Consider the following 17,366-nt stretch of genomic DNA (forward strand, 5'->3'; position numbering starts at 1 on the left):
AGGTGCACCTTAAGCTGCACTGTGGCCAGGGGCCTCTGGGACTCATCCCATAGACAGGCCAGTGGTGTATCCTCCTGCGCAGGGCTCACCCAACCACTCCAGTTCTGTAAGTCCTTGTTTTGTGTCCTGTAGCAGGGTTCCCACTGCACCATGGACTTTCCTGTGAAAATGCTGGAATTGCCTGTCTACTCTTCTATCTTTGCTGTGAGCTCTAAGGGAGAAGGGATTGCAGCTGTTTCATTCATTGTGCTCCTGGTGCCTAGCGCGACATTGGGCACTCAGCACATTCTTGTTGTCTATACAAATAAGTGAATTAAAAAAAAATCAGAGCAACAGCAGCAACAAAAACATTAACCAAGGGAAAACACTGCAGTAATGAAGCCCCGCATGTCTAAAGATAGTAGCTTGGGGGATTCTATGAACACAGCCACAAAGCCCGGTGCTGCTCTCTCTTGGGAACACATGGCTTTTGTCCCCTCAAGGCCACTTGCTGAACCACAGGATGAATGGGTGCTCATAATTGAGCAAATCAAGCACTTTGAAAGCAAAATGGAACAGTTACCCGCTCTCCACTCCTTGGTTGCTAAAATTACCCCTGTGATTGAAGAGTGGCCGAAAATATCTAACTGAGAAATAGTCAGCATGGAGATGGGCTTTTCTCCCCTCCCCCTCCCCCTCCCCCTTTTTGATCCTTTGAGAACATTTGCACATTGAAATGATGACTGATTCTTTGATCTAGACTCTAAAGGGCTAAGAAACACACAAGTGTGTGTACACACAAACACACACACACGCCTTTGGAGCCTGCTCAGTCAACACCTTAACCTTCAGCTTCTCACCTCTGTGCCAGGATGCTTTCTTTGCCAGTTTTGGGATTTGCACATAGCAACTCTTTTCACTTTAGGATGGTGATATGTGTGTGTATGTGTGCTGGGGTGGGGGAAGTGGTCTGTGTTTAAAACTGATGGTGCTCTTCTCAGAGAGAGGCATGCCGGGACATCTACTCAACAGGGACCAGGGCAGAAAACAGATGCAATTAGGTCAGGCACCATGTTACATGCACAGGCAACAATGGCAGCTTTGGAGTCTTTATTTAAGGATCAGGCTAAGTGGGCAAAGCTCTGGAGGGTTGCAAGCCTGGGGACCCTGCAAGAGTCTTGAACTATGTCTAGTCTTGGCCGATTGCAACTAGGAGCCAATATCGGGATGGTGGTGGGAGCCCCAGGCCTAAAGGGCTCATGGAGGGCTCATGGAGGCAGCCTTTCCCTGACACTGGCAGGTGCCTCCTGGAAGTAGATTTTGCTTTGCACCCTGCTTTGTTTGGTTACATCCTGCCCCTACTTAGTTGACCCTGGTGAATTACAGCCATGGGGAAGTGGACCTCTGAGTCACGCCCTGTCTCTGACTGGCTGACTCCACACCTGGCTCCATGCCTGGTGTCTTGGCTGGCTCCTGCCCACCCACCACCCTCAGACTGGCTTTCTTTGCCCCTAGAGGCAAACTCTTACTTGCTACACCTGCTTTGGGCATGGTGCATTGGCTCCTGCTCCACCCTACTCCCCTCTCTGGAGACACTTTCTTTAACCCGGAATGTGTTTAGTCAGTGCAGTAACGGGTGATGGAATTAATCTAGGTCTTTTGCTCTTTGTTAGCAGCCAAGGGTTTACTAAAGATTGCTGCATTGCTTGCTTTTCAAGCAGGTGCCACACAACTCAGCTGTCTCTCCTGCCTCCCTGCCTCCCTCTGCCCCCATCCAAGCCCAACAGGTGCCCCTATCTCTGTTTCCCTTTGTGCCAACCTTATCAGCATGTTCTGATGGTGTCTGTTTGGGCACCGTGCCAAGTGCCCCTTCCCTGGAGGAGCTCCCAGCCTAAGAAGGAGGTCAGGCATTCATAGAGATGACTTGCCATCCAACAAGGCCAGGCCAGAACAGAGCTGTGTACCCACTGCCATGGGAGGGCCTCAGCCAGGAAGTGGCAAGGCTCCCCAGGAAAGGTTTTGAAGGGCAAACAGGAGTCCAACAGTAGGTATATGTAGGGGAGAGAATTCGAATAGAGGGAATGATATGAACAAAGGCATGGGTGTGATAGAGTGTTGTGTGCCAGGGCAGCAAGTCTTGGGAATGGGGGATGGCAGGAGATGGGCAGCAGGGCCACAGCAGGGAGAGTGGCCATGGAGAGGGGGTGCTGGTGGGGAAGGACCAAGGCCACCCTCCCCTCCTTTCCCCAGAGCAGTCTTCTACCTATTTTATATATTGGGGTTCCACATCAGAGTGTGTTTGCAAAACTGATTCTAGGCCAGTTGCGATGGCTCACACCTATAATCCCAGCACTTTGGGAGGCTGAGGCAGGTGATCACCTGAGGTCAGGAGTTCGAGACCAGCCTGGCCAACATGGTGAAACCCCGTCTCTACTAATAATACAAAAATTAGCTGGGTGTGGTGCCTGTAACACGAGCTACTTGGGATGCTGAGGCAGGAGAATTGCTTGAACCTGGGAGGTGGAGTTTGCAGTGAGCCAAGATCGTGCCATTGCATTCCAACCTGGGCGACGAGATTGAAACTCCATCTCCAAAAATAAAAAAATTAAAAAACCTAAAACTGATTCCAAGGCTAAGTCTTCATTTTGAACCTTAGGGTAAAGATCTCTGCAGTTCCCTCCACTGTCAGCCTTCTGGGATATGTGTGTTCCCATGCCAATAAAATATTACAGCCATCTGCAAACTCCTATGCTGCCCTTTAGGGCCTGTCTTAGCTCTCCAAATTTACTTCCAATTGCAAATGGGAGAGAAATAGCTATCAAGAAAATGAAATCATGCCAAACTGAGCATTCTAGAGGAGGGGAGGAGTCTTCTCAGAGGCAGATGTTCCCTTATTTAGATGGTTCCTTGATGGGGTTTTCTGGTAATGAAAGAGAAGGCCTGATAGGATTGTTTAGAAGGGAGAGAAGAGACTAAGTCAGCAGGGGATTGATTGTTTAACTTAGTAACGTTACAGGTGTGTCAGCATGATCTCCTGTTACAGAGATGGCTGGGGTGGGTGCCACAGGATGGAGGGTACAAAGGGAGAAGAGACAGGCTGGCTTCATGGATGTGTGGCCTGTGCATTTGCACAGACCCCCAGGCTTACAAGGGCCCAGTGGTTGGTTTAAGCTTCTGCAGTTGCTGTCTTGAAGTTTTTAAGGGCCCCACATTTTCTTTCGTGCTGAGCCCTGCAAATTACAGAGCTGGTCATGAAAAAAGTTACAGACAATAATATAATGGTAAATTATAAATGGTAAAGCTCTCTGAAAGGAAAACTGACTTGTAGCATTTGCCAGTTCCCATGATGTCAGCCCATTTCTAGCTCAGCCCATTTCAAGCTACCAAAGGTCAAATACGCAGCTAGCGAAATTCTTGAAAATCTAACAGTTGGCTCTTGCAAGCTGGTGTTATAGAGTGTTGTGTGGATGGCCAATGGCCAATGGTAGAAGCAGGCTCTGGCACATCACTGGATGCAGGGGGAAGATCTTGTTAGGGAAAGAGGTTATGGACAACAACAAAAGTGGCACGTGGGAGTGTGAGGAGAGAAGTCAGTGTGTAAAGGGGAGGTTGGTGAAGGATGGCTGTGGCAGGAAAGGCTGGGTGACATGAGGGCAGAGGTGTTTTCTATTCATTTTTGAGCTGTTTTCTGTTTTAATAGTGGAGTGCCCCTCCATTCTGTTACATACAACAGCCTGTGTTACGGGTTTAGGGACTGAAGGAGGAGCCTCCTCTGAGTCGTTGTTGGGACTTTTGCAGATACTCTGGTTCTCTCTCTTCTTGGAAATGGTGCGTTGTATTTCCCAGATCCTCTGAAGTTGGGTACAGTCACGTGACTTGCTCTGTCCAATGTGACGTGAGCACTGTGCCATGTGCCTTTCCCCAGCCCAGCCACATGACTGGTGAATTTCTTGATGGCAGAAGCCTCCTTGGCTTGTCTCTCGATCACTGGAGGGTTTTGGGGAGCAGAGTCTTCAGCAGAACTCTCAATGGACACACAAGAGTCAGTAATCAACCTCTGTTGTTTTAAGACATTCGGATTCAGAGGTTGTTACTGCAGCATAATCTAGCCCATTCTGACAGACACAGGTAGTGACTACTCAAGGGAAAAGAAGCAGTGAAGACTGAGTGGAGGCAGCTGCCATGAGAAGTGCAGTGACAGGTCAGGAGAGTGGAGTCTGAAAGCAAGAGGTGGCCAGGGGAATGTAAGCCCCTGGGAATCCTCAGGAATATGTGGGATGGGGCCTGAGGAAGCTTATTTAGCCATCAGAAGAGAGGTGGACCATGAGAGTGTGGGGCCATCCAGGCAACACTGTCATTCCTGAATACGTACTTTGTTATCAAGGTCCTCTCCTCAGCAGGGAGGGAAGGCTGTGGTGGGGCAGGCTCAGGCCAAGGATTTCAGCCAGGAGATCCAGTGGTGGAGGCGAGAGACTTTGGGTAAGTTGCTTCCTCCCCATGGACTTGGTGTCTTCAGAGTCCTCCTGGCTCCGACAGTCTAAGACCCCGGGCCTTCCTCACTGGTGTCACTCTGTCCTGCCCACCTGATGGCCACTCCTCAGGAATGAGCTCTGTTTCCACTCTCCTAGAGCCCACTCAGAGCCAGCAGGTACCCTCTGACCTGCAGGACATATTTTTGCATATGTGTGTGTGTGTGTGTGTGTGTGTATATCAGGGGGACAGAGAGAGAGAGAGAGAGAGAGAGACCAAGAGAGATACTATGGCCAGAAAACTTTCCTAAGATGGTCCTTCTTTCAAAGTCTTCTTTAAAAAATCTTTTGCCCTGAAGGGTAATACACTCAGTTGGAAGCATCGCTCCGAAAATTCCCATCAAGTGGGTCTCTACTGCCACTTTGAGACACACACACACACGCACACACTCTCTCTCTCACTCAGTCATGACTGACCTGCTTTCTGCTCCCCAACACCACAGGGGGCTCTGCCCTTTGCACCTACACCCCTTCTCTGACCTAAAGTGCCCTGACACCTTTTAAGGCCATGTGCAACATGAACCCACACCTCCCGGGCTGTAAAACAACTGACTTCCTGACTTGGGTTCACACCGCAAACCCTGCTACGGCACTGATGACACTCTACCAAAATCAGATCCAAAGGCAGAAACTTTCATATCTCTAATGCTTCCCACAAAGTCTGACAACCATTCATTCATCAAGCCCTTATTGAGTACCTACTATGTGCCAGGCCAAAAGAAGGAGTGATACGCGACACAGCCCTGTCCTTATGGAGTTCCTGCCGGGCCCGTTGGGGTGACAGGCACGCATGGAGCCTGCTCTCACATGGTGAGCTGAGTGTGGGAAAGCCATGGGAGCAGACAGCAGGGAGCACCCTCCGGTCCAGGGGTCCCCCAGGGTGAGGCATTTGAGTTTGGTAGGATGTCACCAGGTAGGACGCTTGGGGATGAAAGGGCATTCCAAACAGAAGCACCAGCATGTGCAAAGGCCAGGAGACGGGTAGTGCACTGGTGCCCACAGTGAAAAGGTGAGTGCTTGAGGACAAGGATGAGGTCAGTGGTAGGTGATCTTCAGTGAGTAAGTGAATGAATGAATGACACCTGGACACCCTTGATCATGAAGCTAATAATCTGGTACTGGGGCTGGGCTCCTTCCCTGATCCCGTATAGGAGTTCAGTTTGGATTTAGGAATCTGTGTTGGGCAAGGATTGATCCCACAATGAACTGGGTGGGCTGGAGAGGGGACATCCTTGAATTGAGCTCTGGTAGCCCTGTGGGAAGAGGCTACCAGAGTAGAGTGGAAAGACTGGCAAGCAGACAGGAGACCTGGGTTCCAGCCCTCTGCCACTTCCCAGCTGTGTGAGCTTGGGCAAGTGACTTGGGCTGTTTGAGTCTGGTTCCTCCTGTGAAATGTAGGTGACTGATCCTATCAGGATGGTTGTGGGGAATGAAAGAAAGTATGTCTTGAAGGTGCCTGTTATCAGGCTAGCAGAGGTGTGTAGAATCTGGAATTTTTGTTGACCTTGAGGTTGCAAGTTGATGTTACTTTGGGCTTGGCTGCTGCGGAACAAGGTGGAATTGTTGGCTTTAGATCTTTGAACATTCCAGGCAGAGCTGGATTAGCAGGTGTGATGGGGTCCTATGTTCAGAAGGCCCTGCACTTGGGACTTCAAGCTCTTTTGTTGAAATTCTTAAAATAGTTTTCTCTTTGAATTGTGTTTAGTGAGTGAACTCTGATGGGACCATGAGCACACCACAGGGTCTTGGAGCCTTGGCTCATGCATGTTCCTACCTCCCACTGCTTTCTCAGCAACTTGGATGGGTTATTGACTGCTTATTCCTCACACTCTGGCATCGCAGGCCCCAAGACCTCTGCTACCATCTGCTCAGGGAGCAACTGGTTGAGTCAGCTGAGGAGACTCACAGTCTACCATCGCCCCTGGCCCTCAGCAGGTGACTGGGCATAGGTGGAGGCTGGGGGCCAGTGTGCGCCCCATGGTGCTACAGGCTGGCAGTGCCAGGGTGCATTAGATGGGTGACTCAGAGGGAGCTCCTTGCCCACCCAAGTCCAGCTACTGAGCACATCCTGGCAGTCGGGGCAGGGCAGGCTGGAGGTTGAGGTTGGGTGCTACCTGTCTGCCATGAGTTAGGTCAGGAGGCTGTGGGACAGGAGAATGACTTCCCTGGCCTGGGCCTTGCATTTTCACCTCGCATCAGACCCTGCAAATTGGATACCCAGCTGACTTCAGGGGTCTGTGTTTTCATTTTCCCCTCCTCAGTGCAGAGTCCATGGTCCTTGTGTGATATGGCCACATGGTTCTGAGCATGCTGGTGAGGTGATGGGGGAAGAGATGATCAGATCATTCTGTGTCGGGGTTGATAGCTAGTGAGGGGCATCTAAGGGACTAAGAGCTGGTGCTTCCCAAGGTTTAATGTAAATGGAATCACCTGGGCTGTTGTGAAAATGTAGATTCTAATTTAGAAGATCTGGGACCTGGCCTGAGATTCTGTTCCAGGTGAAACCAATGCTGCTGCTTCATGGCCCGCACTTGGGGAAGCCAGGTGCCAAGAAGCTTAGTCTGGCAACAATGCCGCCTCCAGAATGCTGGCTGGTGGGCCCCTGCAGGAGCTTTCATCAAGATGGGTGGAGGGAAGGGGCTGCCTTGGAGTTGAGCAGAAGCCCACACTCTAGTGACCTACCAGTGACCCTGCGCCCTCCAGAGTCTTGGGCTATTAACGCAGAATGCTCAGTCAATACAGTTGCTGACGCAGTAACTAGGAGCTTACCCATAGGTAATCTCACTCAAGCCTCACAACCTTGTCAGGTGTTTATAGAAAGCCCTGTTTTACAGCTGCAGAAACTGAGGCACAGGCACGTTGAGGGACTTGTTCCAGGTTGCAGTCAGTAAGTGGCAGAGGTGAGAGTTAAACCCAGTCTGACCACAGGACCTTCTCATTCTGCCAGTACTACCACATCTTAAGTTTGGAGCCTGGAAGAACTGCATCTGGGAGCTGGTTCCCCTGCCCGTCATGTGGCTCCCCGATCCTGCAGGAGCCCAGGATTTAAGATGTTGTGCCTAGGGCCTGGGCCCCTGGCCAGCCTTCTCCACCCGCCAGCCCGCAGTCACCTCTGCCTTCAGCCGCTCGATCTCGATCTCCCCATCCTCGATCTGCTGCCGAAGCTGCTTGGCTACGGTCTTTTCCGTCTCCACGATCTGCAGCAGGTGCAGGTACTTCTGCATTAATGCCTCATGCTCTGTGGCCAGGGTCCTGTAGCTGTGGACAGATGGACATGGCAGGTAAGATGCTGACTTCTTGTCCTCTGGCGAACCAAGCAGGGCACTGACCGGGAGAGGGGCTCACCCACCCACCTGCACTTAGCAGAAGGCCCTGACTCCCAGCACCCTGCAGAGTGAGAGGGCTTGGCAGGGTGGAGCTGGGGGCAGTCCAGGCAGGGAGACAGCTGGAGAAAGGTGGGGCGGTGGGCCCGAGTGCGAGTCTGCTCTAGAAAGCACATCTGCGTTCTTGTTCCCACCCACTTTTAAAGATAAATAACAGGGCTAGAAGAGAGAATCCTTTAGTTTGTAATGCTGCCCTATTAAAGTGTAATAAGATTTTGTGCTTCTGTTATGAAAATGAATATCAGGTTTTTAAGTTTTTCCAACTTCTCAAGAGACTTAATTGTTTTTCCTTGCAAAGGAAATTCAGCTGAGAGCCTGAAGGAGTCTGTTTTGTACCACCACACCTCCCCTCACCCCACGGGTGTGAAAATTCAGCTGCCTCATTAGTCTGTTCTTACTAATGGACCCCGTCAGAGTGCTGTAAAACAGGCGTCCACCTCATCTGCAGGCTGCTCTGCTAGCCTCCCTCCCTCCTTCTGTCCCTCGTTCCAACCCTCCCTCCATCCTTCTCTCCTTTCCTCTCCTTCCTCCCTTCCCTTTCCTTTCCTATCCTTCCCTTTCCTATCCTTCCCTCCCTTCCTTCCTTCCCTCCCTCCCTTCCTTCCTATCCTTCCTTTCCTTCCTATTTTTCCTATCCTTCCATTCCTTCCTATCCTTCTAATCCTTCTATCCTCTCTTGTGCAGGTGTGATCTTTACAGACTCACAGACTCTCAGAGAAGGGAACTTGGGGATCACAAAAGACCAGCTGTCTCATTTCACAAATGAAGAAACTGAGGTCCAAATCACAGTCCATGGGTGTCAAAGCTGGAGCTAGAGTGGGGCTCCAGCCCCTGACAGTGCATTTGTGCCTCCTTTCGTGGTTTCATCTTCTGGTTTGGCATACAGTTCTCTCCACTGAAACATACACTGTAAAATGCACTTGATGTTGCATTTTGTACCTTGCTGTACATAAACACACACCCCCCACAGAGGCATCCCATAATACCAGAATATTATACATACAGCGCGAGAGAACATTGTGTCTCTACATGATATTAATATACTCCAGTGCCTTTTTTCGTACATAGGAAGTATCTATTATATATATGTAAATAAAAACTAAGTTGGGAATATGTAAAAATACTTAATATGGTTGTGGAAGACAGCCAGTGTCTCCCTTGATACAAACACACACACACACACACACACACACACACACACACAGTGTCTGAGGGTTCAGTGATGCTTACAGTTACAGTGTCCCCCTCTGGTCTTATGGCCAACTCCATAGATAAGAGCACGATAGCTCCTATTGTCCCAGGCACTGCTCAACAAGCCTCAGCTCAGCCAGGATGGCTAATGTTGATGTTGACTATTCTAAGGAAGGTGCCTCGATTTCCCTTTCTGCGACCATCACCATGTCACTCCCCTGGCCCCCATTTTGAATGGGAGACATTCCTGGGAGGCCAGTGGGCTGGCCCCAGGGCTTGACAAAGGAAGAAGGCAAACAATCAACCTGTCCCATCATTCCATCACTGTCCCATTGACATGTGCCCCTGGCTTCCAAAAGGATGATGCATATGGAGAGGTTTTTGTTCACGGGTCTGTGGTCTCCATCACCAGCGGCTCCTTTACTGGGGAGGAAGGCTTCTAGTTTGTGTTGAATCTGCATTACCTGGCAGTTGCAGAGCTCCCAGCTTACTGGGAGCCAGGATCTGGGACTCTACAACCCTCACTTAGGCACCCATGTCCTGTGTGACATTGGGTCATACGTCTGTCAAATGGGCTGAAGGGACCCCTCCCTGGGTTATCGTAAGCACATGATGAACTGTGAGAGCTGGACAGACTGCAGAGCAGACAGACACTCTCAGATGCAGAACATTCTGTCAGGCTCTGGAGGCCCAGACAGGCTTGGCAGCATTGATGTCAATTGGATTATTATTATTTTATTGGCTTCTTAGAGCCAGTCTTTAATTTAGTGAATTGCTTGAAAAATTATCCTGTCCATGGTAGGCAGGAGAGGAGTGCTTTGCCTGCGTGGCATGCACCGTTGCACAGTTGCCCCGCACGGCTTCTTCTCCTGTCACCAGCTTGTGTCAATGTGGCTCAGTTGACCTTAAAGCAGGGAGATTGTCTAGGTGGCTGTGATCCAATTGCATGAGCCTTTAAAAGCGGGGCGTTTTCTCTGCTGGTTGTTGAAGGGACAGTGAGAAATCTGAGGCTGGAGAGTTACTAGCTTGAGGATGGAGGAGGCCATGTGGCAAGGAGTATGCAGCCTCTAGGAAGTGCCCCCTACCCCCCTTCTCAGCTGCCAGCAAGGAAACAGGGACTTCAGTCCCATGGCTACAAGGAGCTGAATTCTGCCAACAACAAGAACGAGCCTGGAAGTGATGATTTCTCAGAGCCTTCAGAGAGGAGCCCAACCCACTGACTCTTCTTTTGTTGTTGTTGTGTTTGAGACAGTGTCTTGTTCTGTCTCCCAGGCTGAGTGCAGTGGTGCAATCTCTGCTCACTGCAAGCTCTGCCTCCCGGGTTCAAGCCATTCTCCTGCCGCAGCCTCTCGAATAGCTGGGACTACAGGCACCCGCCACCACGCCTGGCTAATTTTTTGTATTTTTAGTAGAGATGTGGTTTCACTGTGTTAGCCAGGATGGTCTCAATCTCCTGACCTCGTGATCTGCCCGCCTTGGCCTCCCAAAGTGCTGGGATTATGACTCTCTGATTTTAGCCTATGAGACCCTGGGCAGAGAGAGACCTCAGTCAAGTATGGACTTCTGACCCAAAGAACAGGGAGGTAAAATAATGGGTGTTGTTTCATGCTGCTGAGTTGGTGGTAATTTCTCATGCAGCAATAGAAAATTAAAACACTATCTTTAAAATTAAAAAATATATATATCATTCATTTTTAAAATTTGAGGTTTAACATACATATTGTAGAAAGCACAGGTCTTAAGTGTAGTTTGATCAGTTTTGATAAATGAATGCACTCAAATCCAGATGAAATTTCCATCACCCCAGGAAGTTCCCTCATGCCCTTCCCTGTCAATCCCTACACCAGAAGCAACTACTGTTCTGATTTCTATCACCACAGGCTCATTTTGCCTATTTTAGAATTTCATGTAACTGGAACCAAATATCATGTACTATTTTGTGTCTGACTCTTCACTCAGCAAATTGATTTTGAGATTCATCCACCAGGTTGCACGCATTTGTAACTGGTTCCTTTTACTGCTGAGCAGCATCCCATTGCATGCATGTACCAAGGTGACTTTAGACATTTGCCTGTTGATGGACACATTGGCTATTCTTAGTTTTGGACTATCATGCATAAAGCTGCTAAGGGATATTTGCATACGACTTCTTATGGACATTTTTTCATTTCTCTTGGATAAGTACCAAGAAGTGGAACTGCTGGGTCACAGAGCAGATGTATGTTTAACTTTTTAAGCAACAGCCTTGCAATTTTCCAAAGTGGTTGTGCCATTTTATCCTCCTGCCAGCACTAGATGAGAGTCATGTTTGTTCCACTCATCTTCAACATTCAATATTTTCTGTCTTAACCATTTTAGCCACTCTACTATATAAGTATTGGTATTTCATTGCCTTTAGAACCTTTCGTATTGATTGAGATTCTAAATCAATGTAATCCTGGTTATCAGCATGTAAAAGTTAGAATTCTATAATACTTCTACATTTACAAAGCCCCTTCACATAAATAATTTCATTTGCTCCTTAAAATAACCGTGCTCTTGGTTCTACTTTAGTGCTTAGGAGACTGAGGTACAATTGCTCCCCCTGCATCTGGGTTCTTCCTCACTCAGTTTTATCCTCCACATCATGAGCAATTTCCAATTCAGATCATAGTTCTGATCATGCTACTCCCCTTGTATAACACCCTCGATGGCTTCCCACTGTTCACAGGGGAAAGGTCAAACATCTCAGCAGTATTCAAGATCCAGTTATGGTCTGGTTCCAGCCCACGGTCCACAGTCCAACCTCATCTACTTTCTCTCTCTCTTTTTTTTTTTCTTTTTGAGACCAAGCCTTGTTCCGTTGCCCAGGCCGGAGTGCAATGGCGCGATCTCGGCTCACTGCAACTTCCGCCTCCTCGGTTCAAGCAACTTCTGCCTCCTCGGTTCAAGCAATTCTCCTGTCTCAGCCTCCTGAGTAGTTGGGACTACAGGCTCCCCTACCATCCCCTACTATGCCCAGCTAATTTTTGTATTTTTAGTAGAGATGCGGCTTCACCATGTTGGCCAGGCTGATCTCAAACTCTTGACCTCAAGTGATTTGCCCACTTTGGTCTCCCGAAGTGCTGGGATTACAGGTGTGAACCACTGCACCTGGCCAACCTCATCACTTTATGACACCCAGACTTTGCCTCTTCATTATTCTTGGAATTATCTTTCCTGTATCAGTGCCTTTATTTAAAGCTTTTTTTGTGGGGGGTGGGGAGAAATGAGCATTCAATGCTACCAATCTAACCCAGTAAGTCTGACTCCCAATCCCCTTACTCAGGCCAAATCTTACCCTATTTCCAGCTTCCCCATATTCTCCCATTTCCCTGCAGATGGAAGTAATGTCTCTCTCTCATGTTGTTTTGTATTTAACCCAGCCTCATGCACCAGAGCTATCTGTGCATACATCTAATGTCTACCTGAGGGAATACTTACGTTGCATCCATCTGTCTCCCAGCACTGTGCACTGGGCCTGACTACTGGTTCATATGTGACAACCTGGTCTCTGTAGCTAGAATGGATACCCCTTGAGGAAAGAACTAGAGATGGCCTTATCTCAGGGCCAAGGTCATTGCTATAGTCATAATAAGGGCTTCTGGTTAACTAGTCTGACCCAAGGCTCAAGGAGGGGCCCTAGGATCCATCTATCCAAGCATACATCCATCATCCACACATACTTTCAACTCGTCCATGCATCATCCATGTATCCTCCATTAATTCACCATTCATCTTCCATATATAAACTCAACAACCAGTTTTGCATCTATCCTCCAACCATTCATCCATTCTTGCATTCCTCTAACCCATATTTACTGGGCACTCTGTCTATGCATTTATCAGGCCTCGGTAATGCAAAGAATCACATCTGATCCCTGCCCTCAGGAGCTTCCATTTTTTTAGGCAGCAGATACAGAAACACCATTACTCACTAAGGTAGAAAGATCCACTGCCCAGAAGGGAAAGTCTGGGTGCTGCTGCCCCTAACCATGCTCAGCTCTGCCAGGCGATTGTCAGCTCTGGAATCACATCCTGGCTCACAAACCCATCATTTCCCTGGGACCCAAAAGGGACTCCGTTCAGCTTGGAGCCCCTGTTGTCTCTGTGGTACCTATTGTCCTTTGTCTTTCCCCTCTCCTGGCCCAGGGAGTCTCCCTCCAGGGGGCACTTACTGCTGGAGCAGAGGCAAGGAGCAGGCCTAGAATCCCTGAGTGTCAAAGTTCAGAGAGGTTTAGAATGTCAGTCTCTGGATGAGAAAAGCAAGGTCCAGAGAGCAGAGAGGACTGGTTCATGGTCATGCAGCGAATGAATGGCTGCATTTGGGTCAGAATGTTGGAGGACTTAGGCTTCAGGAACCAAAAAATCCTTTAACCAAACCAAATACTTGGTTCCACTAATATAAAAGAGGTAACTAGTGTGGGAACAGGGTAGGAGCTACAATACTCATGGCCTCTCATTCCCTGTGGCACTGAGAGGCTCATCTCAGAGGTGCAGGCTGTAAGGGTGTGGACCCTGCCAAGAGATGCTTCTTCTCCTCCTTTCCCCTGCCCTCCTCTTCATGGGGCTTGGCTTTGTTCAAGGGCCCTTGAGTCTGGTCTCTTCTGCCTGGACTATGGGGTGGGGGCTTCCTGCCCTGGGCAAGGAGACATACCTGGCATGTGCAATGGCTGCCACCCATTCATCGCAATCTTTTGCGTCCTCTGTCCTCAGCTCCAAGGCTTTCTGGTTCTCATGGCTGAAGTTCACCGTGAAGTAATGCTGTACCAAGAAGAAGACATCTCCAATTACCAGTGTCCATGGGACCAACAGAGACTCCTGCAATCAATCTAGCTGTTTTGCAAAGTGCCTGCTGCCACATCAGCTAGGCACAGATTCCTTGTTTGTGATAATCAGAATGCCATTCTGTTTAGCAGTTTCCAATTCTCGATTAAAAGGGCTTTTGTACCATGTAACAGAACCTATGCTTAGGATATTGTAAGAAGGAAACAAAACACACAAAGCCCTGTGCGACAACAAATTGCAAAAAAGCCAGTTTGAAACCATCAGGCACGCTGATGGGAAGGCAGGGAAAGCACACCATTAGAACATCCTTTTGGGAACTGGGTACTAATTCAATGCAGCATGTATTTAACTCACAGCACAAAAATGGACTAAGTGCCCTTCTAGGTCCTGGGGTTAGAGCGATGAGTAAACAGACACGGTCCCTATTAGAGCCCACTGGAAGCCACCTCTGTGTTGGGTGTAGGTGACTAACTTAGAACCATGTCAACCATGGGCCCTGCCCCTTAAGGACTCAGGGAAGCAGAAGAGTCAGACTATAGACACCCATCTGCAATACTGTTATATGAGTTAAATACATGTAAAGCTCCTAGAAGAATGCTTGGCACCTAGTAAGCACTGTAATTGCTATAATTAATGTGGTGCAATCAGTACTGTCATGGAGGTAAGAACAAAGGGCTGTGGGGGCACAGAGCAAGTCACCCACTGACTTATCCCAGGGAGATCAGGAGGGCTTCCCAGAGGATGGGACATTGGTTCTGGTTTTATTTCAGCTGAATGGAAGAGCATGGGGACAGCTTGGTGTCCAGAGCTCACAGCATATTTGGGAGGGGGAGGGGGCTGTACAGGGATGCCAGTGGGCAGGTGGGCAGGGGCTGGGGTGCAGCTGAGAGGAGGAGCCATGGGAGGAGAGGGCAGCAGGAACAAAGCCCAGGTTTCTGGTTTGAGCAACTGGGCATGTTGGGAGAGTCAGACTGGGCTGGGACATTGGCAGGAGGAAGGGGCAGGGGTTCTGAGGGGCCAGTTCCGCATGCAGAGGGATTCGTTGAAGAGAGCAGACAGACAAACGAAGTGCTGGGGGACCAGCCTGGGCCTAGTCCTGGTGAAACGGGGAGGAGAGAGGCAGGGGGTGAGGTGCAGAGAGGGGTCCTTAGGTCTGCCATTCAGAGGATGCACCACGGGCCAGCCATGGTGTGGTACTGAGCCAGAGAGGGTGCCCGTCCCTCCATCCCTCGGTGTCTAGGTGGCAGGGAGCAGCAGCACAAGGTGCAGTGTGTAAACTAATTTTAGCTTCTGCTGACATTTATGTATTTTTGTTAATTGTCAGTCTAGGTGGCAGCCGGGTGTATGTGAAGCAGGGGGCGGGGGAAATGAGTGCGGTGGGGGGAGAGAGAGGGAGAGGGAGGGAGGCAGGGAGGGAGAGAGAGAGAGAGTTGTTACAGAGTCAATGTCTGTCTCTTGTTTCCTAGGAAACAGATAACTGGGGCTATAGAATGAAATGTCAGCTATAGCCTCAAATAACTGAATCTGAAAGGCTCCAGTGGGCAACCCGCCCCCCTCGAGGAGGAAGCAGGTGACACATAGTGGCAGGCGGCTACCTAGCACTTTCGCCATCTCTCGAGAGATGATGAACACACAAATGCTTGTCTCCCATGATCTCATTATTTCCACAATCACCAAGCGGAACAGATATTCTCTGTGTTACAGCTGATGAACCTGAAGCTCAGAGAAGTTGAGCTGCTTGCCTAAGGTCAAACAGCGGGAAAGCAGAGGAGCCAGGATGACACACCTGCACGGGGCAACTGCCGCCTGCTTAGGCCCTGGGCTTGGCCCTGGGATGTAAAGACAAAAAGGCAAAGTCCCCACCTCGAGGAGCCTGTAGGCAGGTGAGACTCAGAGTCCCAAATCAGAAACAAGGCACTCAGCTACATATAGGCACGGTGGGGTTGCTGGGTCTCCTTAGAGCCCCAAGGGGAATGTCCCAGAGCTATAGGGGCCCATTGCTGGGAGCAGAGCAGGAGTGTTCTCCTTCCCCACTGGGTCACCAGGGGACTCAGAGCTGCATGGCGTGATGGGCTTGGCTGAGGGCTTTCACTCCTCGCAGAGTCTTCCCAATTGGCCCTCCTGAGTGGGGAAGCAGATGGCTCCCTGCTACCCGTGTGTACTGGAATCCCCTGCAGCCTCACCCCTGCTGGAAACCTAACTGTGAGGAAGGATGCCAGGAAGACCCTCCAGGCCTGAACCCAGTCATCAGAGACCCTGAGCTTCTGACAGGTGATGATGCCCAACTCTGTCCTGCAGACCAGGCACGGGGCTCCTGGAGGCTTCAGAAAGCTGGCCGCAGGCTACCCAGAGGCTTTCCCCACTCCCTTCCTGTCACTCCAAGAGTTGCTAGTTCGTCTGCCTGTCTACTCCATCTGTGTGACCTCGCTCTGACCCCATCACTGCTGCCCTAGCTTAGGCCCCACCACCTTTCTCCAGGGCTACTGCCACAGTCTCCTAACAAGCATCCTGCATCTGCTGTCTTCCGGGGATGGGAGACACTGCCTAGACCCTGAGTGACTGACGAGCCTGGAGTTCAAGTGTAGTGGCCAGTTTATGGAGGGATGGCTTTCAGGACAGGTGTGACCCAGAAGCTTCCCTGTGAGGCATAACAGACAGGCTCCAGGGTCCAGGGTGAGCTCTGGGAGAGTCCAGAGCCACTTCAGGCTCCTGGCCAGAGGAACTGCAGTTCAGGCAGCTGTGAGGGCCTCCACCTTAAGGAGAAGGGGAAACTGGAGGCCCTACCACGCCTCAGGCATAGTACTAGGTTCTTTGCACACATCAGCTGACTAGAGATACAACTGCCCTAGAAATTAAGTCTGTTATTCCCATTTAGTTGGGGATGTTTTGAGGCAAGACACATTCATTTGTCCAAGGTCACCAGGCTAGAAACAGCATCACTGAAGCCAGAACCCTGGGCTGCCTTTGCCCAATGGTGCTTTTGCTGCTGCAGGAGGCCTGAGCTGGAATATAAGTGCCTCGAATGAATTGAGAGCAGTTTGTTCCCTTTGTGCTTGTAAACCTGCCCCCTGACATCTGTTTTATGCAACCACATTGCCCGACTGACTTGTAGAAATTGTTTGCTAAGGGAAAGTCAGCTTCCACCCAGAGTTTCAGAATCAGCACAAATCCGGACTTTGGGTAGCAAGTAAATGAGACTTTGCTCTACGTGGGAACTGGTAGGGACAGAGATAGAGACAGAGACAGATATGATAGAGATAGATGGGTGGGGGGGGTGGGAGGTGGGAGAGGGAGAAGCCTACAGAGACAGAGTATAATCCACTGGGAAAGACCAAAGACCACATCCAGAGAGAGACGATGAGCTCTAGGCTCCTGGAAGATGCTATGAAAATGGGAGCTTAGAGAGTTGAAAGGGACTCAGTGAGAATGCAGATCTCCAAAGCTATGTGCAGGAAAACCTAAAACACAACCAGTGGTG

General features: G+C 49.8%; 1 protein-coding gene across 2 annotated transcripts in view; it reads right to left on the reverse strand.

The window, feature by feature from the left end:
• RASGRF1 (Ras protein specific guanine nucleotide releasing factor 1) overlaps nucleotides 1-17,366 on the reverse strand; it is a 131,053-nt gene that overhangs the window by 91,685 nt on the left and 22,002 nt on the right. The window contains exons 2-3 of one of the 2 annotated variants that reach the window (XM_025390837.1): nucleotides 13,758-13,864; nucleotides 7,619-7,766 (exon numbers count right to left, since the gene is read on the reverse strand). In XM_025390837.1, the coding sequence (XP_025246622.1) occupies nucleotides 7,619-7,766; nucleotides 13,758-13,864 (255 nt within the window). Of the gene's footprint in view, nucleotides 1-7,618; nucleotides 7,767-13,757; nucleotides 14,000-17,366 lie in introns of those variants that run through there. The other variant, XM_025390838.1, reaches the window with a different exon arrangement.

The sequence above is a fragment of the Theropithecus gelada genome, chromosome 7a, assembly GCF_003255815.1.
Source record: "Theropithecus gelada isolate Dixy chromosome 7a, Tgel_1.0, whole genome shotgun sequence".
Classification (NCBI taxonomy): domain Eukaryota; kingdom Metazoa; phylum Chordata; class Mammalia; order Primates; family Cercopithecidae; genus Theropithecus; species Theropithecus gelada.